The sequence below is a fragment of the Micromys minutus genome (assembly GCF_963924665.1).
Source record: "Micromys minutus genome assembly, chromosome: 29".
NCBI lineage: Eukaryota > Metazoa > Chordata > Mammalia > Rodentia > Muridae > Micromys > Micromys minutus.
Window position 1 is genome coordinate 3,222,839 of NC_137964.1, and position 27,168 is coordinate 3,250,006.

The window sequence follows — 27,168 nt, forward strand, 5'->3', positions numbered from 1 at the left end:
CCAACAATGATGTCCTAGGACTACAGACTTACAATGATGGATGTAATGCCCTCGTTTCTGATAGGACAAAAGAGATAGACCTGGGGGCTGGGGGTTGGGGGTGGGCACTGGGAATGTAACTTGGTGGTAGAAGCTTGCCTAAAGTGTGAAGCTTGGGTTTGGTCCCTGGCACTGAAAACAGAAGCACTCACGGATGTGCACATGCAATTGTGCGCGCAGGGCTTCTGCTCTTCCCAGAGCTTCCAGAGTCTGTGATTTGCAGCCAGGGATGATGGTGAAGCCACCAGCTCAGCACTAGGAGGGACATTAGATGATGACCTCACCCGGCTTCTTTCCTAGCTTCTCAGCTGCAGAAGAAAGCCCTGCCAGACCACATTAGCAACATGAAGGTGCTAGACCCAATGGGCCATTTTATTTACAGGCACTACTGAAACCCCGTAAAAACCAGATTCAGGGCTGGAGAGACCGTGCAGGAGAAGAGCATGTATTCCTCTCACAGAAGACCTGAGTTCAATTCCCAGCCCCATATTACCTGTACCACGTGCAACCAACATCTTGTGGATTCCAAGGCACCTGCACATAACCTCCCACCCCATGCACACCAACAAAATTTTTGCTTGTTTTTTGAGATAGGGTCTCACTGTATAGCTCTTTGGCTGGCCTGGAACTTACTACGTAGATCAGACTGGCCTCAAACTCATAGGAATCCACCTGCCTCTGCCTCCCAAGTGCTGGGGTTAAGTATGTAAATCACCAATTTTTTTGGGGAAAAAATAGTTTCACATTTTCACAGAAAAAAATAACTACATTTTCATTTTGCCTTTTAGGCTGAACATCCTACGGGAAGAAGAAGCCAAGAGACAAGACTTTGAACTTGACATCACTGTGCTCAAGGAGCCATTGGAGGTCCCATCCACACAGCCGCTCATTCCCAGCCCTCCCAAAGAGGACTCGATCTCCATCCAGACTAGCAAGGCCAGCCCTGGCAAGAAGAAGAAGAAGTGAAGGTACTCGGTGTCATGGGTGAGCTTCTAGGACAAACAGACTGAAAGCTGTGACAAATGTCCCATAAAATAAAGTGTTTGCATTTAGCTTCTGATTTGAGTTTCTGAAATGCTTGGCCCACATTTTAAGTTTCTTGTATGGCTACATTTGCAAAACCCAAACTGAATGAGTATGTCGACATGCACACATTAGTAAATGGGTTTTACATTTTTGTATAGAGTTTTGTACATGAAAGTTAGCTAGGCATAATGGCACATCCCAATACTGGGGAGACATGTTCAAGGCCAGCCAGAGCTACATAGTGAGACCCTGTCTGGGAGAGGGGGGATAGGGGTGGGGAGATAGTTCAGTGCTTAGGAGCACTGTGCTGCTTTTACAGAGGACCTAAGTTTGGTTCCCAGCATTCACATTGGGGCAGCTTACAATAGTCTGTAACTCCTGCTCCAGGGGCTCTGACACCGTCTTCTGGACTTTGTAGATAATAGTAATATATGCACATACACACATAAACACACAAAACATAGATTACTAAATAAAAACAAGGAGAGTGATAGAGGAAGACATCTGAGACCCACCTTGGATTTCCATGTGAGCATACACAGGTAAGCACACCTACATACATGTAGACACATGCATACACACCTCACTCACATCCACACACTATAAACACACACACGGTCTTCTTACTCATACACACAAATGTGCTTGCACACCTGCAAACACACCCATGTAAACATAGATACATGCACATATAACATACAAATGGCAAAGGAGTGGAGACCCAAAGGAAGTATTCTACATTTGAATTTACATATTAGCCCTGCAAAGCTGACTGAGTCCCAAGGAGGATTACCATTTTGACCAGAGAAACTAAGACTCCTGAAATTAGCAAAATAATGAAACTACTCAACTGGAAGTTTGAATTAATACACAGACTCTGGAGCCAGAACACAACAAAGAATAAATGCTGACAGAGACGAAAGCATGCAACTCCAAGTAACACAGCACAGACAACCAAGATCTGAGAGGCAGCCCAAACTCTTCCAGAACAAAAGCCCAGGACAGTGGGGAACTAAAAACCAGTCTTAAGTTATGCACAGGCAGAAAAAAAAAAAAAATGAAAATGAAGTATTCAGAACCAAGGAACAAGGAAAGCAATATATATTGATGAGGCTGCTCCCTCACCCAGAATGCACCAGGTATGGAGGTTAGAACAGGCAGGTTGAAGGGGGCTGCTTTGGGGGCTGGGGAAATAGTCTCAGATCACTCTTCATTTTCTCCCAGACCCTGGACTCTCTGTGAAGGGATACAGGGCGGTGTGACTCTTGGGAGAGCTTCATGACAAAGAGGAGCAATGTCTAGTTAGGTGGTTTGAGGTGATGTAATGAAACACCAGGGAAGTACTCAAAGTTAATTAAGTCTAGTGATTGTATCTATGCTTCACTGTCTTCCTTGTGAAAAGCGAGACCCCAAGCTTTTAAAAACTGTCTGTTAGTTTGGGGGCTGTCTTAGTTTGGATTTATTGCTGTGAACAGACACCATGACCACAGCAACTCTTATAAAGGCAAACATTTAGTTGGGGCTGGCTCACAGTTCCAGAGGTTTAGTCCATGATCATCATGGTGGGAGGCTTGGCAGCGTGTGGGCAGACATGGTGCTGGAGGAGCTGAGTTTTATATCTTGATATAAAGGCACCCAGGAAGAGACTCTTCCACAGGCAGCCAGGAGGAAGGTCTGGATCACACAGGCCAAGCTTGGGCATATATAAGAGACCTCAAAGCCCCACCTGCACAGCAACACACTTCTTCTAACAAGACCACACCCCCTAATAGTGCCACTGCCCATTGGCCAAGCACATTTAAACCACCACATGGCTTTTGTTTTTAAGATTTTTGTTTTTCAATTGTATGTGTATGTGCAAATGTATGTACACCTGAGTACAGGTACCAAGGAGATCAAAGGGGTATCAGATCCCCTAGAGCAGTGGTTCCTTTAAGAGTTTCTCAGGGGCATATTGGATATTTACATTACAATTCATATAACAGTAGCAAAATTACAGTTTTGAAGTAGCAATGAAAATAATGTTATGGTTGGGGGGTCACCACAACATGCGGAGCTGGATTAAAGGATCTCAGCATTAGGAAGGTTGAGAACCACTATCTTAGAACAGCCTGAGTTTGTGAGTTGCCCAACGAAGGTGCTGAGAACTGAACCTAAGTCCTCATCCTCTGCCAGAGAGGCATGTGCTCTTAATTGCTGAGCCTGTCCCCAGCCCCGACCAGAAGTTATGAGCCCTGCTGAACAGTGCAGACAAAGCCCCAGCAACATAAGACTCAATAGGAAACCAGAGTTTTTTAAAAACTTTAACAATTTATTAGTCTTATTTCCCAGTAAAATATCCACATAATGTCAGCAGAACTGAATGACATTCAGCTGACTACCTTTAATTCCACATAAATATTTAACATCTAAAAACCTCAGGGAGTCATCAGACCAAGTAGAAATTTGATTTTCAAAGCAGGTATTGCTTTACTATCGTCACTGACCCAGGCACTATCATGACCAGTAAGTTGTAACGGTAAAAAAGGTTTGTTGAGGTTTTTAAAGATGTGTTGGTGAGCCATTAGAGTCAATCCAAGAAGAAGATGTTATTGAACTGTGTGGCACAGAGTTTCTTCACCTCTTCTGCAGGAAAAACAGAAAACAGTGTGTCAGGGAGCACAGCTCCTTTCCTGGGGGGCTGGGCCCTACGGTTGGTAGCTTCAGTTCTTTGGGAATGAAGTTAGGAGACAAGTAAATGTCTGCATTAATTCTGACTTAAGCAACAGTAACACAATAATCAACCAACATGAGGCAGTCAGGGAAAACCTACAAACCCCCAGACCTCCGTGTCCCACAACACACTGGAAATACCACTTTCTTTTTGGTCTAAAAGAATTGGTTGAGGAGTGCCTGAGATACTCGTGGGTCAGAGCATTAGATGTGTGATTCTCTTAAGAAGCTGATGGGATGTACAAAAACCCTGGCTGTAATCGTGAGATGTGAATCAAGGGCTTTCCAGAGATAATCACCTGTTTTTACTGACTTCACTTTGTTTTCTCTCTGTGGTGCAGAGCCCAGGATTGAGTACGCCAGGCAGATGCTGTACCACTGAGTTCCACCCCACCCTCCAAACTCCGGTTTTATCTCTGCCCTGCAGTAACTGATGCTTTTCATGCCCACAAACACTAATGCAGATGGAGACGAAATGTCTTAACACCGGGCACAGTGAGGCTGCCTGCAATCACATTAGTTGGACTGTTCTACATGGCAACTTTCAGGCCAGCCAGATGGAAGATCTTGTCTCAAAAACACAAAACGAAAACCCAAAACAAACCAACAAAAGAAGAGATGTAAGACCCTCGATTTCATTTACAATGAGCTTCATGGGATATGTCCCCCACCTGTTATGTCCCCTGCTTTTAGCACCACTCCACAGAGAGCAGTGGAGAGGCCCAACCCCATGAGGACAACGTCCATTAAGACTCACAAAGCAGCTGCTAGAGCACGCTGTCCAGAAAGCTAGGCTGCACACTTCTGCTCACGTGCAGACACAGAAGAGCCTTTGTACGCAGTACAGCTGTGCACTGTTTGCTGATTTATTCTCGTTTGTAGCACTTCAGAAAACAATTTTCTCTTAGGCACTGTTAAGTTTCCCACGCCACAGGAGAAATAAAAACATGTAATGGGGGACTGGAGATACAGCTCAGTGGTTAGAGCACTTGCAGTTCTTACAGAAGACCTGTTTGGTTCTCAGCACCCACAGAACAGCCTACAACTGTCTATTACTGCAGTTTCTTCTTCTGGCTTCCTCAGGGACCAGACACACGGTGGGTGGGTACAGACACACGCTGGCAAAACACCTTGTGCATGAAATACATTTCTCTTTAAACCTGAAATTCATAAAATGCTTGGACCTTAGCAGTCACGTTCTGGGTTGTGTTTGCACTGGAGACTGAGGCTGGGCTCTCGGCCATGCTAGGCAGCTGTAGCAGTGGGCAACGTCCCTCACCCGATCTCTAACACCGTCTCGTTCCCACCGTTTTATCCAAGGTAGAAACTCCATAAATTGTCCAGACTGACTCTGAAGTTCTGATCCTCCTGCATGAGCCTCTTGAAAAGCTGGGATCAAAGGCCAGGAGCTTTTGCTTTCAGAGCAGTTGTGAGCGGCCATGTGGTGCTAGGAACCAAACCCGAGTCCTCTGGAAGAGGAGCAGAGGCTCTAATCCTCTGGAGCCATCTCTCCAGTCCCTGTTTATTTGCTTTCTAATGTTTATTCTTATTTTATGTCAATGTGCTTTGTGAGCACACATATCTATCACCCCATGTGTGCCTGATGCCTTCAGAGGACAGAAGAGGGTATTAGATCCCATGAAAATGGCTTACACATGCTTGTAAGCCATTGTGGGTGCTAGAACTAACCTTGGTCTTAACCTGAGCCATTGCTTCAGTTCACCAATTTACTTCCCTTTTAAAGAACGTAAATTTCCGGGTGTGTGTGTGTGTGTGTGTGTGTGTGTGTGTGTGTGTGTGTGTGTGTAAGGGATGTGGTATGCATGCATGGGGTCAGAGGACAATTTGTGTGTCAGCACACCCCTGTGCCCACTAGGCCATACATATCACAGGTACTCTTGTAGTCCAAACTGAGTTCAAGCGCACTGTGTGGCTGTGTACCTGATCCTCCTGCCTCAGCTGGAATTACAAGTGTGCACCACACCGTGCAGGGTCTATAATGCTTCTTAACACAGGGAAAAGATAATTTGAAATATCAGTGGCATTAAAATTCTACTGAGATACCAGGTCCCACCTACCATTGACCTCGATCAGGTTCGCATTCTTTTGATTAAGAATCACATACAGTTCCCGCTGGTCAGACTTCTTCCCAACAACCCAGTAGTCGCTCATGGCTTTCACAATGATTTCTTCATCTTCATCTGCTCTGTAAGACAGTTTCAGAGTGGGATCTTTTTATGTACACAGCTAAACTGTGAGGAGAAAAAGAATTCAGAACAAGAAATGGCACTAAGTTATACTCATAAATAGTCACCTGTGATGTGGAAACAGCGCCCATGAGTAGCTCAGGCTAAGCCCCTTCTCAAGGGCTGTAGGCCACTTGGTTTAAAGGAAGTTCTTTAGGTAGGCATGCTAGAATGTCTGTAATTCCAGCCAAGGGAAGGCTAAGGCAGAGGGATCTTGTGTTTAAGTACCACCTAGGCTATACAGTGAGTCCCATGTAAACAAACACATAAGATAAGAAAATCCTCTAAATCTATTCTCAGAAAGGCAACACCTACTTTGAGGAGTTGCTGGAATTACCTGGTAAAGTCGCTGTTGATGTCGCCTAGAATCTTCATTAGATCCGGGTGCACGGATGTGAGTGACACACTGGGCGTTTTCCTCATGTGAATCGTACTCTTCTCTGCTAGATTCATGTGGTTGAAGTAGATGAACTTGAACTGGGGTTCTTTTTCAGACCTGTACAGACATGGCCCATTTGACAGAATGATTATTCCACTGCATGGCCACAGTGGGAAAGCACAGAAGGGCACCCTTCAATACACGGGGCCTTGTCTAGGAGACCCCACAAACAGAAAATTCACAAACTAAAACTGTATGACAGGGTGGCATGTGCTACCGAGCCTGAAGACCGGAACCCAGGGCCCACATGGTGGAGGGAGAGAAGCAATGCCTGCAAACCATTCTCTGGCCTAGATACACGCACAGTGAACATGACTATAGAAAGGCTCCCTATCTTCGATAGCATTCAAATCAAGCACTCAGTAAGCTGTGCCCAATGCTTCAGCCAATAATAATGTGATATCTAATAAAATAAAATTCTTCAGAGAAACAAAAGTTTACTTCTTAACCAAAAATATTTCCCCTACATGTGATTTTTTTAAAAAATAAAAGTACATTGTCCATGAAGTCCAACTAATTGACTACCTGTGCTGTTGTAAGAGCGCTCTGCTGACCCTGGTTAGGAGACTGACATTTCACTTGTTTCCGTGGTGGGAATGCATGTGTGCGCCATGCACAGTGCTAAGCCATGTGACTGCAGCTCACCGTGTGAGTGAGACTTCGCACTATCCTCAATGAAAGCCACGTTAAACTGCATCGGCCTCTTCGGTGATGTAAAATGGACATTCTAACCGGGACCTACCTTTCCCTTTCCTAGGGCACATGACAGAGGGACCGAGCTTTCTAGATTTGGAGGAAATGCCCCAGTGGTAACGCTGTCCACACCCTTCAGTATAAGCCTCGGAAACCTGACCATAAGCAGTTGGTCTATAAGAGCGAGCACGAAGCAGTACAAACCCAGAGATTCTCTTGTTGATATTAAACTGCTCACAGATGTCAGACGCCAGCACTGTAAGCTGGGGCCCGACGATGCTGTCCAGTCTTCGGCAGAAATCCAGTGTGAGGTGTGTGGAGGCTGGCGGGAGTGAAAGAAACTGTGCTCAGCGCTGCTGTCCTTTGTGCCCAACAACTCCTGCTCATGTCACTGTTCAGTACTTGACACAGTTCCAGTGGAAAACTTACGGACCAATCAGATAAGGTCAAGACAATCACAGAACAAAGCAAACATTCAGAAGCCCCTGTCCCTCCCAAACGGAACAGAAAGATAAAGCCAGAGCAGGTTATAGCTAACATGAAGCCTTTTCACTGTGAGGAGAGGCTTTATATATCTTAAGTAGTGGCACAATGGCTACCCCAGAAACACCTAAGGAGGTCAAATATTTATTTAATGCACAGGACATAGCACTTGGAGTCAGGGTGGCTAGATTCACCTCAAACACACCCCACTTAGCCCTGAGTCCTTGGGGGGCAGGGATCACCCCCACCCAGTCAGAGAGCTCAGGGAGACAGTGGTCCTACTGTTCATCAGTGCATGCTAACAGGGGTCAACAAAGGTGGCAGAGGTTCCAAATGAGGAGCAGTGATGAAAACAGACCCAGGCAGGCTGAAGCAGACCACTCGGGCACTTACCGTCGATCATAAAGCACACAGCTGCGCTCATGGCCTGCAGAGACAAACCAGAGATTACAAGCAGTTCAGAGAGAGAAAGAGTGAGCGCTGTGAGCAAATGTGGTGAGCCTGTCTTAGAAGATACAGCTGAGCCAAGCAGACCAGTGCGGAGGCAGACAGCACAGCGGCTGATAACGAAGGGGGGCTGCGTGTGGTTCCACGGTGCCTCATTAGTCAGGGACACAGCATTTACAAATAAAGTGGCATAGCTTAAAATGCTCCCAGTGAGCTGAAGAGATGGCTCAGCGGTTAGAACACTGGCTGCTCTTCCAGAGGTCCTGAGTTCAATTCCCAGGAACCACATGGTGGCTCACAACCACCTGTAACAGGATCTGATGCCCTTTTCTGGTGTGTCTGAAGACAGCTACAGTGTACTCATATATAATAAATAAAAACATCTTTAAAGAAAAGGTGTGCTCTTCTGTCCATTTTGACTCTTTTTTTAAGAGTGTGCAAGTGGGTGCATCTGTCTGCCTGACTCTTTATGAGAGCATGTCTGTCTGAATGACCCTTTAAGAGTGCTCTCAGAGTAAAACAATACAAGGGACAGAGGACAGACTGCATCTTAAACTGGGAGGTGATGGCGCATGCCTTTAATCTCAGCACTAGGGAGGCAAGGGCAGGTGGATCTCTGAGTTTGAGACCAGCCTGTTCTATAGTGAGTTCCAGGGCAGCCAGGGCTACACAGAGAGACCCTGTAGAAAACGAAAATAAATATTGGCATCTGGATAATTCACCTTCATTGGATGCCTGGGACTTCACTGTTCTAGTCCCTCTGTGTACACTTGACACTTTCCATTAAAAACTTTAAGGAGAGACCACATCACTACAATCTTGCCTCCTTTTAATCCAGCAAATAACTGCAGTTATGACATTAGCAAGTAACAGCAGCCAAGACCATAAACAAAGCTAAAATTGCCAAGCATGTTGGTGCGCACTTGTAATACCAGATAGAGGCAGGAGGATCAGGAATTCAAGGGCAGTCTCAGTTACAAAGCAAATTCAAGGGCAGTCTGAGCTACATGAGATCATGTCTAAAAGAAGAAAGCAAATGGGGTGTGAAGGGGTGGCTCAGTAGTTAGGAGCATGTCCTGCCCCTGCAGAGGACTTGGGCTTAGTCCTAGCACAACACTCAGCTCCAGGGGAATCTGGCAGCTCTGGCCTCTAAAGGCAGCTGCACTCACATGCACAGACCCACACAGTGTTACAAAAGCTCCTGTGTGAACACTGACAGTCTTTATAACTGCAAAGGACTAATAAGAAGAAAGAGCTGAAACTGATGACCTAAGCTCACATCCAAAGACCCTAGAAAAAAGAGCAAACAGAGCCTGAAGCAAACAGTGGGAGGGGTAATAACAGTCAAAGCAGGAAGGACTCAACAGGCAAGAGAGACAACACAGGAAGCCAACGCTGGCTCTCGGGAAAAACAAACACATGAATGAAAAACCTCTTCACATGCTAGAATTACAAAAAAATAAAAAAGACAGAAGACTCATTACCAGAATCAACAATCAAAGAGAAATAGCACACTATCAACTCCACAGGCAAAGGAGTAAAACCATGTCAGTATCGTGAAGATCTGTGTGCCAACAAACTGGTTAATACAGAGTGCATACATTCCTGAGAAAAACACAAACTATCGAAATAGCCTCAAGAAGAAAAAGAAGAACAAGACAGACCACCAACAAGAAACTCATAACTCAAAACCTCACAGAGTCAGGGGGAGTGGCACACTAATCTCAGGACTTGGGAGGCCTCTAGAGGCAGGTGAATGTCTGTGCATTTGAGGCCAGCCTGACCTACAAAGACAGTTCCAGGACAACCTAGAAAGCGCCATAGCAAGACCTTGTTTCTTTAAAAAAAAAAAAAAATCCACACAGAAACACCCATATAAAGAGTTCTACTGGGAATTCAATTCTCCAAGTCCTCCAAATCATTCCACGATGGCCTCACCCTCACACCGCACACAAAGGAATCTCAACTACAACAAACTGCAGTGGCTATCCCTGCATAGTCCTTCAGTGTCAGCTTGACACACGCAGAGCTGGGGACGAAGGCTGACCATGTGGAGGCCAGACAACTGACCTAGAGAGCATCACTGCCGTGCCCTTCCCTCGTCCACTGCAGAGATCTGCGGTGCTGTCCAAAGGGGGCCAGTCTGCTGACCTCCAGACCCAGCTGCACACACCTCTTCTCAGCTGTGTGCGGCATGTGTGTGCAGGGGTGTGCACATGCATGGAGACAGAGGACGGTATCAATCTTCCTTATTCCTCTGAGGCAGAGGAATTCCTAGACCTGGAGCCAGAGGGGTTTTGTTGTAGTTCTTCAACTAACTTGGCAGCTAGCAGCTCCAACAACCCTTTTTCCTTGGGACTTCCCTATTACAGCCCTAGGGTTGGAAAGATGCACATGAGATCATGTCATGCTGGTGCTGAGGTCTGAACTCCGGCCCTCATTCTTACAGAGCCTGTGTCTTTTTAAAAAAAAAAAAAAAATTGTTTATTTACTGTATGTGAGTACACTGTCTCTCCCTTGAGACACACGAGAAGAGGGCATCAGATCCCATTACAGATGGCTGTGAGCCACCACGTGGCTGCTGGGAATTGAACTCAGGACCTCTGGAAGAGCAGTCAGTGCTCTTACCCGTTGAGCCATTTCTCCAGTCTCTACAGCTTGTCTTCTTAATCACTCTGCAGCCCTAGACTGATGTCCATCTTTGCCACTGACGTGATAGGCTGTACCTATGAGCATAACTGCCTGAGTTCTGCTTTCCCTGTGAACTGCTGGCCTTAAAGGTGATCTTGGAGATACTTCAAGAAAGCAGTTGGTGTCTAAAGTGAAAATAGTCCTAAGGGTTCCTGAACTTTGCAATTAGAGGTCACTCAAGGAAGAGGCAGCCTGTTTCTTAGGCACAGACGCTCATCTTTGTCACTTTCTGTTAAACACTCTCAGCCTTCAGTGTCCCTCACAGGCTCAGCTGCAGGCTTGTCTGTGTGCAAAGGCAGGAAGAGAGACACCCTCTAACCCTCTTTCCAGGGTCATTTCCCACACCTGGCCTAGCTGGCTGCTCTGAACTCTGTCTCCTCACAACCTAGGCTGCAGCCTTCTCTACCCTCAGCTTTCCCTCAGGCATTGCTTTTAATCATTTCACTCTCCAGACAGGGAAAGGATTCACACAAGCTGTGACATCCCTTGTTTACCTGAAACATAATTTCTAAGCCTTTGAATTAAAATAAAATGTATTTGTTAGTTTCATGTATGACAGAAGACAAACTTGTGGTCACTTTTCTTTCTTGCACCACAACTTCATAGAGAGAAATGTGGAGGGAAGGAAGGAGGGAGGTATGGAGAGAGAGAGAGAGAGAGAGAGAGAGAGAGAGAGAGAGAGAGAGAGAGAGAGAGAGAGAGAGAAACACTACCCGAACATGGTAGCACATGCCTGCAGTCCCAGCTACTAGGAGGCAGAAATAAAGATTGCTTGCTCTCAGGAGTTGCTCTCTAGGCAAACAGTGAGGCCTCTTTCCAAATGGAAACTCAACCTACACACATACATACCCATTCTTACAAGAAGCACTGTGAGACATATGCAGCCTTACATTTGTCAGAGCAGAAGCAGGGCTGGCTGAAGTGTGGCTGTGCATCTGTGCTCTGAGGCAGGCCCTCTCACACCTTGAGTATCAGCACTCGGGACTTTGGACACTTGAATATCCCACCTTAGTCAGCAATTCTTTCACTAGTAGCAAAATTGCCTAAAAGGGCTGAAAGCCAACTTCCTGCTGCAGAAGAACACCCCTTTTTGAGTTTTACAGAAACTACAGAACTTGCAACGCCTTTCCCAAGAAACACTTAGGAGGTTCTCACTGGTGCTGGTCTACACATGCAAGGGAGGTATGCTTTAGCATTTATCTGTAACACTGGAGGGAAAACAATTGTTACCTTATAAACAATTAAATGGAGCTCTTCATAAGTGTCATCTGTATTTACAAAAATTTTGGGGAATCTGCATTTTGCTTCAGGATCATTAAGGTTCAAAGGTCCAGTAAGAAATCTTAAAAGTAAACACAGAGATGACTCAATCAATGAGGTAAACTGTAAACATAGCATAAACAAAACACATTTCTAACCAATGGATATCAACCTTCTGTTGATGCTAGCCATTTGGTAAACACCAAATCAGAATTCCATAAAGACAGTGTAATGTCACTGGAAACAGCAGAAGTCCTACCTTCCGTAGTGTTGAAGATTTCCCGGCATTTCTGCCCTTACTGGGGAATCCCTTCCCGCCAACTGCAAACACAGTGAGTGTTGAGAACAATTACATTTTGTTTTTTACTCAGTGACAACAGAATTCCCACCAGCTAGCTGGTCTCAAACTTATTTCCCACACTCCTCACCACCCAGAAAGTAAATAAATAAGAGGAAACCACATTCTTAAAATACATGTGTTTGCCCGTGTTACTCTCAACCTTGGCCAGAGAAGCTTTTCCCACGGTGAGTAGTAGTTAAGGCAGGGACTTGATAACCAGGTCAGAGTGCTGAGCACAGCGGCCATCGTCACCCTTCTGTCCCCCTCCCCCATCTAAGGCTCTGGAGGAAGAGAGGTGAAGAATGTAAGAGCTGGAAGATGGGAGGGAGAGAGGCGTGAGTAATAAGACAACAATGGAAAACGGACAGGAAGCCAGGAGGGAACGATCTGCGGAGTCCTGAGGAAGTGGACAGAGGGTCGTGGTGGTGGCTGTGGCTAATATAGATACGTATCGCATGTACACGACATGTATGACATTTTCAAAGAAAATATAATATACTACAAGAAAACATAAAGAACCGACAACTTTAACCAGAATATCCTAACTTCATCTACATCTAATCCCACAGACAACTTCAGTTCTACAATAACTGGATTTCCATGTGGCCTAAGGCTCTTCATGTCTCTTCACAGCACCCCATGGAGACTGTCTTCTTCCCATCCTATGTGTGGGAGCTCAGAGTCCCAGATGCAGCTCCTGGACATCGATGGCAGATGTCCACACCAGGCTTGTCTGGGGTCAGTGTGTGTGTCTTCAGCCATGACACTAAGTCTCCTTGAAGATTTGTGCATGCTATGCTTTGATTTCGCAGAGAACACGTTGTTTCAGGGCTGGAGAGGCAGCCTGGGGGAAGAGCATTGACTATTCTTCCTGAGGACCTGGGTTCGATTCTCAGCATCTACCTTGGACAGCTCACAACATTCTGGAAGTCGAGTCCTAGAGGGTCCAAGTGCCCTCTTCTGGCTTTTTTAGGCACTGCACATATATGATAACACAGATATACATGCAGGCAAAATTCCCATACATATAAAACAAAGTAAAAAATTTAAAACATTTGATGCTCTTCTGGCTGTAACATATAACTTCAAAATATCCTTGATGCATAGTATTACCAGAGGTGAAAAAAACACACAATCCACTACTGATCTATGTCAGATCTCACATGTATGAATTCAGATGTCCATGCTGTGTTGTAGCTTTCTGCTTTACACACTGTTCTTCAAGCATGTAATCACATGATGGATAAAAATCTTCTATTGTGGTACTGAGTTGTCAAAGGCTGACAGGTATTCAAAGTAGTTCCTTCAAGGGTGTGCTTGTAAGAAAGGCTTTGGGGGTTAGAGAGATGGCTCAGCAGATAAGAGCACTGGCTGCTCTTCCCGAGGTCCTGGGTTCAAATCCCAGCAACCACATGGTGGCCCACAACCATCTATAATAAGATCTGATGTCCTCTTCTGGTGTCGGAGGACAGTGACAATGTACCCACATAAAAATAAATAAATCTTAAAAAGAAAAAAGAAAAAGAAAAAAAAGGACGAAAGAAAGGCATTGATACCGACAGAGTAGTCCTGGCTCGGCCACATCTTTGTTGGACAATTGCGTGGTCTAAATGGAGACTGTCCCTCAGTGACCTGTGTACTATGGACCTGGTCTAGCTGGCAGTGCTGCTGACATAGGACTGGACCTTGTGGGTGCCAAGCTCATCCAGAGATGAATGCAAAGCTATGACTGAATATGAATGGACTATTTGAGATGTGTTCCTGTTGAAGGCAGTAAGTCACTGGGCACACCCCTGAAGGATATATCTATCCTTGGCTGCTCTCTCTCTGCTTTTCCTGAGGTAGGTAGCCTCTGCCACGTGCAAGCAGCCAACCTTTGCCTGAAACCTGAGACTATGACAAACCAGGCTTCCCGCCCTGTGCTGTTTCCCTCAGGTACCCTGTGAGCAATGAGAAGCTAACACATCTTGGCTGGGTGCTCAGTGTAACCAAGTCGTGGGCTTGCTACTAAGGTTATGAGGAGCTGCAGATGTGCTGGACACTGGGGACAGCAGCTGGTGCACAGTAAGTGCTCAGCTGTTGGCTGCTCTGTCCAACTGCCTAGAAAAAGCTAAGTTCTGGAGGGAACAGTCTTAAACCTCTCTTTCAATGTTTGCTTCCTTGATGTGCTGAGGATGGAACCCAGGGCCTTGTGTTTGCAAGCAAGTACCCCTGAATGTATCAGAGGTTGTTCCATTGTTTCAAATCAAGGCCTGAAATGCTAGAGAGAGAACAAAGGTGGGATGAGGGCGAAAGGAGAGCTTGCAAATGAACAGAGCAAAGGAAAATAATGATCTCATGGGCTGTAAACACTTTTCACTTTCAGCTAATTAAACTACAAAAGGATACTTTGGGGAGAACGTTGGTGTTTAATGTTTTCTGTGGAAAGTTGGAGAATTAAGTACAAGGGTGACAAAGCAAGCCAGGCAGGAAGCCGCCTTCTGACAATCTTTCATGATCACAGAGGAAGACTGCAGACTTGGGCAGGGCCCTCACAGACCCCTGACATTTTCAGAGTCTCTGTGCTACCTAAGACTCAGTTCTCTCTCCCCAGTGAATTGCTCCTCACAGTGCATGTGAACACAACAATCTCAGGAAGGATGGCACATATTTTTATGTGTGACGGATCAATACATAGCTAGTATCACTGAGTAGCAAATACCATCATAAAGCGTCGCAGAAGTGACCTGTGCCCAGCACTGCATGCTGACCAGCACATCACACCCAGTGCCCCTCCCCCACCTGCTGTGTGTCTGCAGAGTGCAATCATACCTCAGGTTCGATGTGCCTGGGGAACAGTGAGGTGGTGAGGTATTTGTACAAAATTCTCATGTCATCTTGTTCTAGTCCACTCCTGAAACATCAGGAAAGCACTGGGTTAAAGTTTGGAATTGTTCTTTTCTGCTCTACAGTAAGGCAGTAAGTGTTTGTCTCTGTACTGTATGAAGATGCTGGGGTAGGGATATAGTAAGATATAGGGATATAGTAAGAGTGTTTGCTTAGCATGAAGCCCTGGGACCCAATCCCAGCACTGAAATAAAAACAAACAAGATGGGCATACTGGTGTACAGCTCTGAGCCCAGCGCCAGGGAAGTTACAGCAGAAGGATCAAGAGTTCAAGGCCATCCTTCACTACAGAGCTCAAACAAAAATCGGACTTGCGGGTCCTCCAGCTGGGAAGTCAGGAAGGAAACACATTAGATCAAGTGCTGGCACTGCATGCTGACCTGCTAGTAGCTACTGCTCCACAGTCCTGTATTTTAAATAAGACTCAAAACAAAAGCCCCAACAGGACCAGCAAGAAGGCTCAACAACTAAAGGCATTTATTTGCTTTGCAAGACTGGTGATCTGGGCTTGATCCCTGGAACCAATGAAGAGTGGAGGAAAATGTGTGCACCTGCACACCACACACACCCACACTTGCGCATGCATGTACACTTTTAAGTTTTTAAGTCCAACAGATCTGACTTTCAGGCTGAAATCCATATGGGGTTACTTAGGGAACAGTAGTAAACACATGTGACATTCTAGAATGACATCCTGCTGTCCTGGCCTGCACAGTGAATACCACATTCTAGAAAATATCCCTATGCTACAGATACATAACCTGACCATAGGTATCAGAAGTATATGTGATATTTGTTCTCTAGGTTTTAGTGTAGACAAAAAAGAGAAAGAAATAAGCTTCAGGCAAAGTCTCATCTCAAAATGAGTCAGTAATACAGAAAAGTGCTGGGAACTGGTAGACGTCCACCCTTGAAGGGGTTTTTGTTTTGGGACAAGAGATAAACAAGGAGGCCAAAAAATCCTGCGATAACATTTCATGAACACCTCTCCCATTGCCTGTCATGTTAAAATGAACTCTGGCCTTCCCTGCACACAACTGCTGCCCTTCTTTGAGATGCCCTCACTAGACAATATACTGAGTCATCTCCCACACTACCCTCTGCTTTCTCATGAGTCCTGGCCACATCTAAAATGTGACAGGGGCTGGGAACATGGCTCAGGGTAAAGTGCCTGCCACGCTAGCATGAGGACCTGAGTTTAGATCCTCAGCACCCATGTTAAAGTCTAGGTGTGGCAGGAGCACCTTGGGGCTCGCTGACCAGTCAGCCTGGCTTAATCAGGCAAAATACCTCTACGCATAAATAACATAAAGATAAATGTTAAAAAATGAAAGTGTGTCCTCTAGGAGCCCTAGAGCAGAAATAGACACTCTGTGTGAAGAAGGAAGAGTGGTAGCTGATAGAATTTCTAAATCAAGCACATGGACATTACAACATTCTCTTTCAGAAGTAACTGAGATGATAAAGAGGAAGAGAAAGTAAAACCAAAATCAGGTTCAAGACACAACTTCCTTTTTGAGACACAAGTAAGCACTGGGGATGGAGGCTGAGGCAGGAGGATTACAAGTTATATACTAGCTTAATCTGCATAGTGTGACCCTATCTCAAAAAATAAAACCCAGAAGTAAAATAAAACATTCATCAGGGCCAGCAGGACAGCTCAGTGGGTAAAGGCATTTGCTATGCAAGCCTGGTGACACACCTAAGGGTGGGCCCGGGGCCCACCAAGGACTGGGAAGAGAACAGAATTCACAGACTGTCCTCTACCTCCACATGTGTGCTGTAGCAAGTGCGCCCACACATGAATCCTCACACAATAATAATAAAAATCTAGAAACTTTTTCTGACTTAAATCTCGGCAATTCATTTGTGCATACATGTACTCTTACTCTATCCAACTTGCTTTGTGCTTATGTGTAGTGCTCTGCTGTCTTACATCAATGCTCAGTGGCCTTTCAGCTGTCACCCCAGCTGTCTTTGCTGGAGACATTAATGAAAACAGCTCCCTCCTCCTCCTCTTCTTCCCCTTTTCCAGACACTTTTCATGTATGTGTGGAATGTATGCATGTACATATGTATGTATGCATTCATGGTTTTATATGTATGTAGGTGCACATGTGCAGGTATGCATGGGAAACTGTACACTTGGTTAACACCAGGGATCATCCTCAACTGCTCTTGTGCTTTATTCATTAAGGGAGCCTCTCCTCACACCAGAGCTCACTAACATGGTTAGATTAGCTTGCCTTGGAGATCCCGTCTCTGCCTTCCTCCACCACACCCACCTGGCAATTATGTGGGTTCTGGGGATTTGAACTCTGATCCTCACACTTGTACAGCAAGGGCTCTAGCTACCGGGACATGTCAGTCTTGGCTCTATTTTTAAGCAGCTCTGCTTGGTAATTTTAACTGTTTGTTACCCCAGCTGTATTTTAAATTATCCTCCTTCTAATTCCATGAAGAATGTTCCTGCAGATGTCCCTGCTGTTATTTCTGTGTGACAGACAGACCAACTACAGCCCGTTGCTGCTGTGTTTATTATTACTGACCTCCATCTCCTACAGGCCAAGCCACAGGGTACCTACCAGATGAGTTGGTCGTTGTAGAGGAATGCTGTATATTTGACTACACTTAGGCTCTCTTCCATTCGGTTAATAAAGGACTGAATTTTCAAGTAAGTCATTTTATCCAACGGGAAGAAGCTGATTCCACCAAAAATATCAAGTAGATCACATGACTGCAAATGTAGTGTCTGCAAATACTGTGGGGAAAACAGATACCAGCTTAACAACAGCACACTCGGTACCGTGCTCACATCAGGATGCTATGTCACACAGCCACACACTGACAAACAGCACAAGGACAAGCCCAACCAGCAGTAAGTCAAGATGACTGTACTCTGTTCCGTTGGGCTCAAGTCTCTCCTAAGCTACGTGTCTCTACCCTCTCAAACCACCATTCCACAAACATGGATCAGGTAATGCAGTTGGTTGAGCCAAGTTGGCAGATTGTAAAGGACTCACTTTGTCTGGTTAAGAGATGCACCAAACTGGACAGAAAAGAATTCCAGAAGATTGTCATGGCTACAGTGATAGGATTTGCTACCATGGGATTCACTGGCTTCTTTGTGAAACTGATCCACATCCCTATTAATAACACTATTGTGGGAGGCTGAGTCCTTCCTTATCCTGGGACTAGTGAACCAGTGAAGGGGTGACAAACCCATGAAGTAAAATGTTGCCTGGATGCTTTTTGCTTTTTGTTTCTTTCCACCTTCCTATGAGGATTTCTATTTCTAAATTAAAATACTTTAAAAAAAAAAAAAAAAAAAAAAAAAAAAAAGAGTGACTGTACTTGACGTCAATCCCAATCCTGAAATACAAAAGCTGAAAGCCGCACTTGGTGCTGATGCAGCTCTTAGGAATCCACAAGTACAACTGTGCCATTCACAAGGGTGTCGTCAGGACAACAGTTTACTCAGGACAGCAATGAGAATAGGGCAGGGTTTGAGAAAGATGGCAGAGTGACTTATGGTCATTAAAGTGAGAAACCTTTCAAGATGTCTCAGAGGCTAACAGTGCTTGCCACACACCCGAGGACTGCAGTTCAGATCTCCAGCCCCCAGGTAAAAGGCCGGGCGGGTGGGGGGCTGGCTACCTGCAGTCCCAGCTGTGGGAGGCAGAGACAGAGACATGAGGTCCATGTAGCAAGCTGGCCAGCTACACTCGCTGAAATAATGACCTCTGGCAGAGCCTTGCCTCAGTGCATAAAGAACTGAGAAAGACACCCAAAATCAAGCCCAGGCTACAGGAGCACAAACAACAGTAAGTTAAATAAACACCACAAAAACAGGTATGGGAGTGGCGGTGGTTTGAATGAGAAAGACCTCCAATTGGCTCATATTCCTGAGTGCTAGTTCCCTAATTTGTGGGACCTTGCATTTTGAAAAGGATTGGGAGGTGTGGCCTTGTTGGAGGATGTGTCACTGGGGTCGAGCCTTGACCTTCAAACCCCACCCCAGTCCCAGCTCTTTCTCTCCCTGCAACTTGTGGATCAGATATAAGCTCTCAGCTATTGCTCCAGTGCCATGCCTGCCAGCCTGCTGCCATGCTCCCTGCCATGAAGGTCATGGAGAAACCCTGGGTTAACCCCAGTTAGATGCTTTCTTTATATGCCTTGGCCATGGTATTTCTTCATAGCAATAGAACAGTAAGTAAGACAAGAGGTATTTTAGGTGGAGAAAAATAAACGGAGAAGTATTACTTGACTATAAACTGGACCTGACAGATGCTGCAGCAATTGAGACAAAGCCCACAGCACAATGAAAGAGGCGGGTAACCAGCTAGAGTTTCAGCTCTTGGGACATTTCACTGAATGTGACTGACACCAGACCACAGCCACTCTGATAAAGACTTCACTGGGCCTTGCTCACAATTTGAGAGGTTTATGCCATCGTCACTGCGGTAGAAGGGATGGAGGCACGTAGGCAGACAGGCACTGGAGGAGCAGCTGACCGTTCGGTACTGAATCTGAATCCAGAGCGCAGGAAGGGAGCCCCTGGGACTGGCTTGGGCTCTTGTTGTTTTCTGTTTTCTGGACCCAGGGTTTCTCTCTATGTAGCCTGGACTGTGGAACTCACTCTATAGACCAGATCAGAGAGATCAGCCTGCCTCTGCCTCCTGAGTGCTAGGATTAAAGGCCTGAGCCACCACTTTAGAAACTCCAAAGCCCACCCCACTCCACACACTTCCTCAGCAAGGCTATACCTCCTAATTCTTTCAAATAATGCTACTCCCTGGTGACTAAGTATTCAAATCTACGAGCCTATGGGGGCCATTTTCATTCAAACCACCAAAACAGTCAAAACCCTTTTCCTTGAGTTAGTAATGTATGAGGCCTGCCAGGACAACAGCTAACACAAGCTGATGTGACAACTCATATCTGTAATCTTAGCACTTTGGGAGGCTGAGACAGAAGGGTTACTGTTTGTACTCTAACCCCACCCACATAGTAAGACGGCCTTTGAAGTAAGCCCTCCCTACAACACACAGAGATGCACAAGACTAAGCTGAGACATGTCTTGGAGCTGCTTCCAGGGGCCCTGGAAGGAGGTAGGAGGCTCTGTTCCAACAGGCTAGATCTCAGGCCTGAGGATCTCTTCACTGCTCTGGGTTTGCATTAACAATTCTCAGGTTCTTTGCTTCATTCAAGGTTTTATATCTTTAACAAAACCAACCTGGAGGCTGTTCGGTGGCCAAGAACTCACACTGCTCTTGCATAGGAGTGAAGTGGTCCCCAGCCCACCTATGGGACGAGTGGAGCTCACAGTTCCAAGGAATCCAACATCCTCCTCCGGTCTTTAAGAGCACTGCACTCATGTGCACATACTCGAACACAGACATACACATACAATTAAAAGTATAATAGAAAACTGGGGCTGGAAAGATGGCTCAGTGGTTAAGAGCACTGCACTTAACCCAGATTCGATACCAGGGCCTCTGGAACCCTCACACACGTGCAGGCAAAACACCGATGCCGTGTGTGTGTGTGTGTGTGTGTGTGTGTGTGTGTGTGTGTGTGTGTGTGTGTGTGTGTGTATTTCTCCCGTCTCTGTATTGTTCTGTAACATTTTCCCTGTGGTGCTGTGGGCCAACTAAGGGTCTTATCCAGACCACGTAAGTGGTCAGCCAATGACTCCTATTACCAGCTTTACTGACATTTCTCTCAAGGTATTACTAAAGTTATAAATAAAACTTAGGACACTTACCCGATGGAAGAATTTCTCCAGTCTTTCTTTTAGGAGCTTGACACCTCCATCCTCCATGGCTTTCAGAAAGGTCCCATTAAAAAGCTAATAGTGTGAAACATCATGGAAAATGAAGTCAATGGCCAGTGCTACTCAACCTAACAGGCTCTTCTACTTCACCTTTTAGCAGGTTCAGTAACACCCCCCAGGTACTTTTAAGCATAGGAAGTATTTATGAGAAATAAATTGTGTAAAATTGTATCTAACTTTCTAAACAATACACTAAGTGATAGACACCAGTATTTTCATAAGGTCGCTTAATGATTCTGTCTATCTTTCTGTCCGTCTGTTTCTTTTGAGAGTACAAGGCTTCTGTGTTGCCCAGGAGTCTGGGCTCAAACTCCCGAACAGCTGGAGCTATAGACCTCACCTGAGCTTGGCCTCTGGGAGAGCAATACAGGCTCTTCACCACGGAGCCATCTCTCTGGCACCATAAATAAATTTAAAAATAAAATAAAAATGTTAAAACTGGGAATGTAGCTACAAATGGAGAACATTTGCCTAGGCTTAATCCTCGGTACCTCAAAGGATTAAAGAATTACTTTTAGAGCCAGGTACAGCAGCCTCAGAAAGCAGGGTGCTGAGGCAAGGTGACTGTGAGTTTGAGGTCAGCCTGGGCTACGGAGAGAAACCTTGTCTCAGAAAGCAAAACAGAACAAGACTGTTTGTAAACATTCCCAAACTTATCCTTAGATGAAGTGGACAGACCCTGATTTCAAGGAGAATGCCAGCCCAGTCAGATCCTGCATGTCCTTCACCAGTGTCCAACCAGATTAAGTACAGTCTCACCCTCAGCAAAGAAGCACCTCCTTGCAACAGAAGGAGACATTACAAAAAACCATGGCTGATCAAAATGCAGGAAAGAAGTGACTGTGTGGTGCCCAGCCCCAACTGATACACGGTTCCTGTACCTAAGGCTCAAGATCATAGCGGAAGAGGAGGCAGAAAGAGTCTAGGGTCCAGAGGAACAGGGAGTTTACTGTGAAACTGCATCTCCTACAAATGTCAGAGACGCTACACCCAGGAAATCTCATCAACATGGCTGTCCAAACAAGATCTGAACAAGGACCCCACCAACAGACATAACATGGAGGAGAGAAATCTCATGGAGCTCAACCCTGGATTAAAGACCATGGGAAACAAGGATACATAACCTTCCCCTACCAAGGGTTATCCAATACCAAGTGGTCAGCTCTGAACTCACATATACAAGTAACATTATATGAACTGAGCAGGTTATATATATCACACATACACACCAAACACACACACACACACACACACACACACACACACGCACACACACACAGATGGGGCAAGCCGGGGCGTAGGCTTACCTTGTACATGCTGTAGCACTGCTGCAGCACTGAGCTGTACACCTTGTCCTACAAACAAGAAAACAGCATCTCACCGGACCCCAGGGCACAGCAACAGACAACTCTTGGCAAAGGCACATGCGTACTATAAACTTGGTCCTACGGTAGCTGTACGCTGAAATCACAGGTATTTAAATTCAAATTTGCAAACTAATAAGCCTCTGTTAGAAGGGCTTCACACACAGATGACCAGCAAAAGGAAGCAGTGAGACAGGCACCTAAGTATTTTTAGAGGATTATGTGAGAGTAAGCACTAGACATAAAACTTTCCTATGAAGCCCAAGAAGGTCCTACCAGCTACTTATTTAAATGTAGACATGTCCAGGAGCCTCCTAAAAGCATGAGATAAGAAGCCTCACATTACCAGCAGTTCCTCCTCTTGGTACTCCACTACTGCCTTGCCATCTTTACTTTGCTTTTCGATGATAGGATTCCGAACAACCTATGAAGTTTGATAAACAGAAATTAGATATTGATATGATTAGACATTTTCAACTTTCTTCTACTTTTAAAAAATCTGGGGCTGGGAATACTGCTCAGTGGTAGAATGTTTTCCCAGCATGAGCTTGGGTTCTAACCCCAGCAATAAAACACTAAACAAGCACGGACGCACGCCTTTGATCCCAGCGATTGATAGGCAGGGGAAGCGCTGAGTTCAAGGCCAGCCTGGTCTACTGGGAGAGTTCCAGGACTACACACAGAAACCTTATCTCACAAAAACAAAACAAACAAGAAGAAAGATGGCTCAGCAGGTAAAGGCACTTGTCTGCAAGGCTGATGACCTGGACTTCAACACCTAGGACCAACATGGTGGGAGTAGAGAACGTTCTCTAGTTGCCTTCTACCACCCCCTGCCAAAACAAACAAACAAACAAACAAACAAATGAAATAGATAAATAAAATAATTAGGAGGACTGGGAGATGACTTGGGGTTTGAATTTGATTCCTAGCACCCATGTGATTCAGTCATTCTTAGTCCTCAGGAGGCAGAGCAGGTGATCTACAAAGAGAGCTCCAGGCCAGCCAGGGCTCTACAGTGAGATCCTGCCAGCAAACAAACGTGGGCTATGGGAGCACAATCCTAGAGCGAGGGAGTCGGAGACAGATGGAGTCCTGGAGCTTGCTGACCAACCAGACAAGCACACTTGGCTCTCTCGGATCTTTGTGAGAGACCTTGCTCAGAAATCAAGATAGATTCCTGAGGAATGACACCCAAGGTTGCCATACATAAGGCACACAATGGTGACTTTCCCACCTCCACCACACACAAATACACAAAAATTATTGAGTACGTTATACCACTAGATGTTTGTTTGTCTATTCAAGAACCCGAGCAAGCACTCTACTATGGAGCTCCAAGAAAGTTTGTCTGTTTCTTCCTTTCTTTTGTTTATTTGTTTTTTGTTTTGTTTTGTTTTGTTTTTTGAAACAGGGTTTTTCACCTAACTCTGGCTGTCCTAGAATTGGCTCTGCAGACCAGACTGGCCTCGAACTCATAGAGATCCACTTGCCTCTGCCTCCTGAGCACTGGAATTAAAGATATGCACCACCATTGCCTGGCTAGAAAGTCTTTTAAAATTTAGCCCCAATCTCAATAACCATTTTAATTTTGAAATTGCAACCAATTTTACTGTGTTTCCTAAGGATAAAATCCCCAAAACTCTACTATTACTGTGTATGTAAATACCATGACCATCCAGAAATTTTCTTCTGGTTCATTGAAGAACTGTCTATTCTTCTGTGTATGTACAGATTTTGCAGGTTTCGATGGGCTAAAAGTCCTAGTGGAAAAGAGTTTTGAAAACACGGTTTAAACATGGTGTAAATTGAAAGAATTTACCAGTCTCTACAAACAAAAAATATATGTAAACTATTTATTACCTTGTAAACTGTACAATTGCTTCACATAATCCAACATTTCTAATTTTTTCATTCTTTTCTACTTCATTTGGATGGTAAAACAAAATTTTATTTTCTTCCTAACACAGGAAGAAAACAGAAACACAGCATTAATGTCAGGATTTATTCATCTTAACTCTGAAAGTGTTGAGCTTAACATCCAACTGTTCCATTATAGAAGATAAGGACAAAACCTAAAAATGTCTTTAGAAAACCCACATGCCTTTAAACCCAGCACTCTGAAGACAGAGACATGAGGGTCTCTGAGTTCAAGACCAGCTTGGTCTACAGAGGGAGTTCCAGGACAGCCAGAGCTACAAAGAGAAACTCTGTCTTGAAGAAAAAACGCACCCCCCACAAAAAAAAAAAAAAAAAAAAAAAAAAAACAGAATTAATTCATTGTGATTTTGTAAATACTGTAACCCGTCAGTGTAAGAGGCAATTATGATATTCACCAAATCACAATTCATCAGTAGTACAAGATGAGTTTAATGAAAGTCTTGGGTTTCTTCCCATGTGTCACCAACCCTCACAAAGAAGATGCATGTATGTACGTGTACAGGAATACGAAATCCACAATTGCACCACGTTGGTTCAAGAGCACTTGGACTGACAGCCTCTAAATAGGCCTGTGATTTGCTTGCAACAAAACACAGCTCTAGACGTTTTTTGTTGTTGTTTTTGGTTTTTTGAGAAAGTCGCCACTCTCAACTCAGAGTAAACAAAAACTCTCATAACATCAATTTGGTGGTAGTGGTGGGTCGGGTGGGGGGGAGATTAACTTTCTGAAGCTCGTCCAAGTTTTCCTTTTGTTTCGTTTTCCTTCCTCTGGGAGCTACATTCTACCATTCTGGCTCCAGCTTTGCAATCGAAGATTTCCAAGAGAGAAGACAGTTCAGTTTTAATCGCCCAGAATTGACGCGAAGGGACGATAGTCAAACCGGGCGGAGGGATTAACCTGACGGACCTTCGCTGACAGGACCGGTCTGCGTTGTCGGGCGCCGGGCACATCCCACCCGGCGCAACAGCGGGCACGGAGCAGGCTCGGTCAGAGCGGGCGAGCCTAAAAGGGGCCGCGTCCCGGACGCACCCTGCAGCTCCTGAGCACTGACACCGGCCGCCGGTCCGGGGACCTTCCTCGGTTTGCGGCTGACGCCGGCGCGCAGTCCCCTCAGCTTACCTCTCCCTCGCGCGGCCCGAAACGTGGGTTGTAGATGAAGAAGCTCAACAGCGCCGGCGGGAACTGCTTTTCCTGGGCCGCCCAAGTCCCCGTTCCGGCCGCCGCTGCCGCCATTCCCGCCCGGCCCCCACTTCAGGAGGCTCCCCTCCGCCCGCTCAGAGACCGCAGCCTCAGGGAACACCGCACTTCCGCCTTCCCAGACCTCGGCCCGGAAGAAGTCGACACTGACCCAGAAGAAAAACCGGCAATGCTCTGTCCTTCTCTGATACGTCCGTGTAGAACCAGTTCGCTGATATTTATTGGGCTGTGGTGTTTTATTTTTTTAATTTTATTTTACTATCTCTTGGCTTGCTGTCATGGCTAAAGGCGAAGACCATGAATTTCAAAAGAAATGTAACAATGGATGGTGGGGTTTTTGTTTCTTGTTTGTATGTTTTGATAGGGTTTTATTATGTAGACCAGGCTGTCCTCGAACTCACTGAGATCCTCATGCCTCTGCCTCCTGAGTGCTGGCATTAAAGGCGCCATGGTTACGGTATTTGTGAAATGTGAAAAAACATTTAGGGGATACAGATTTTTTTTTTAAGGTAGCCCATTTACATCTGTTGTTGGTTTTTTGTTTTGTTGATGTCTTGGTTTGGTTTAAACATGAATTTATTTGTACTACAGGGAAGGGGGATGTCATGGCACATGTGTAAAGGTCAGAGGACATCTTGTTGGAATTGCTTCTACCCTTCAGCACTACATAAACTACGTGTGGTTGGCGTGCCTATAATTCCAGCCCTGGTAAGGTGAAGGCAGGAAGATCATAACCTTGAATATATAGCACTCTATTTACATCAGTTGTAAGCAATGGACTATAAGCAAAAGCAAAAATGTCAGAATTTACCTTACCATGGAGCTGGAGAGATGGCCCAACAACTAAGAGCACCAGTGACTTTCACAAAGGACCTTAGTTCAGTTCCAAGCACCCATATCAGACTGCTTACAGCCTGTAACTACAGCTCCAGGGGGATATGATACCCTCTGTTGGCCTTCATGGGCACTCGCTCAAATGTGGTACACATAAATTCATGCAAGCACATATATACATATAAAATAAATAAATCCATTAAAAAAAAAAAACTCTACACTGTCACAAACAAAGCTGATTTTCTTGGAACAAGTGAAAACATGTAAATCTATAGTCTTCTTGGTGAATAAATTAACAGGTGTAGTGGAAAATCTCCCGTCGATTCTGATTTCATCCATCTTCTAAAGTGTTTGTGAAGTAATCCTATACCCTGACAGTTACAGAAGAGATCCGGGGTAGGGTTTTGCTTGAAATTGGATTCGTGAGCACTCATATGCACAACACTAAACTGTAGCTGATACATGGAACTGTGTGAACTAGCAAAGCGGCAAGTATTTCCCCATCCTTGCTTCATTTTCGTGTTGATGCAGAAAGAACTAATTTGAAAATCTCTAGGTTGGCCAGGCATGATGGCCATCTTAGCATCTGGGGGTGTGGAAACAGGTACATCACCAGCAGCAAGATAGTCTGAGCTACAGAATGAGTCCCTGTCTCAGAAAAGAGTTTTGTTGTTCCTATAAGCAAACAAAGCAGGATCTCATATAGCCCAGCCTGGCTTCAGAATCAAGTGTA

The 27,168-nt window shown here is 45.2% G+C and overlaps 3 protein-coding genes across 3 annotated transcripts in view; 2 read left to right on the top strand and 1 right to left on the bottom strand.

The window, feature by feature from the left end:
* Positions 1–1,005, top strand: part of RSPH10B (radial spoke head 10 homolog B) — a gene marked incomplete at both ends in the record, with an annotated part of 40,329 nt that extends 39,324 nt beyond the window's left edge. Inside the window, one exon of the mRNA XM_080941004.1 lies at positions 828–1,005. Within this exon, the coding sequence (XP_080797130.1) occupies positions 828–1,005 (178 nt within the window). The remainder of the gene's footprint in view (positions 1–827) is intronic.
* A 2,350-nt stretch (positions 1,006–3,355) lies between these two features.
* On the bottom strand, positions 3,356–25,681 carry CCZ1 (CCZ1 homolog, vacuolar protein trafficking and biogenesis associated). The gene is made up of 15 exons (XM_080940872.1): positions 25,524–25,681; positions 24,326–24,423; positions 24,132–24,225; positions 22,809–22,886; positions 22,406–22,453; positions 21,030–21,113; positions 17,848–18,023; positions 15,188–15,269; positions 12,296–12,357; positions 12,007–12,118; positions 8,032–8,065; positions 7,360–7,477; positions 6,361–6,519; positions 5,856–5,983; positions 3,356–3,690 (listed from the first exon to the last, which is right to left on the bottom strand). Exons 1-15 carry the CDS (start codon positions 25,635–25,637, stop codon positions 3,635–3,637), a joined length of 1,443 nt encoding a protein of 480 aa, XP_080796998.1. The 5' UTR covers positions 25,638–25,681; the 3' UTR covers positions 3,356–3,634.
* LOC308439393 (protein transport protein Sec61 subunit gamma-like) lies at positions 18,231–18,437 on the top strand (the record flags this gene model as incomplete). The annotated part of the gene is made up of 1 exon (XM_080941184.1): positions 18,231–18,437. The coding sequence occupies one exon, from the start codon at positions 18,231–18,233 to the stop codon at positions 18,435–18,437; it is 207 nt and encodes a 68-aa protein (XP_080797310.1).
* Positions 25,682–27,168: the final 1,487 nt, after the last annotated feature.

What these genes read in the sequence shown, in the direction of transcription:
- CCZ1 (XM_080940872.1), bottom strand. Translation starts at nt 25,637, where the DNA reads ATGGCGGCAGCGGCGGCCGGAACGGGGACTTGGGCGGCCCAGGAAAAG. An exon ending in AGTGCTACAGCATGTACAAG is followed by an intron (nt 21,114 to 22,405) that starts GTAAGCCTACGC and finishes TCACACTATTAG; the next exon opens with CTTTTTAATGGGACCTTTCT. An exon ending in ATCAACAGCGACTTTACCAG is followed by an intron (nt 5,984 to 6,360) that starts GTAATTCCAGCA and finishes ACTGTCTTACAG; the next exon opens with AGCAGATGAAGATGAAGAAA.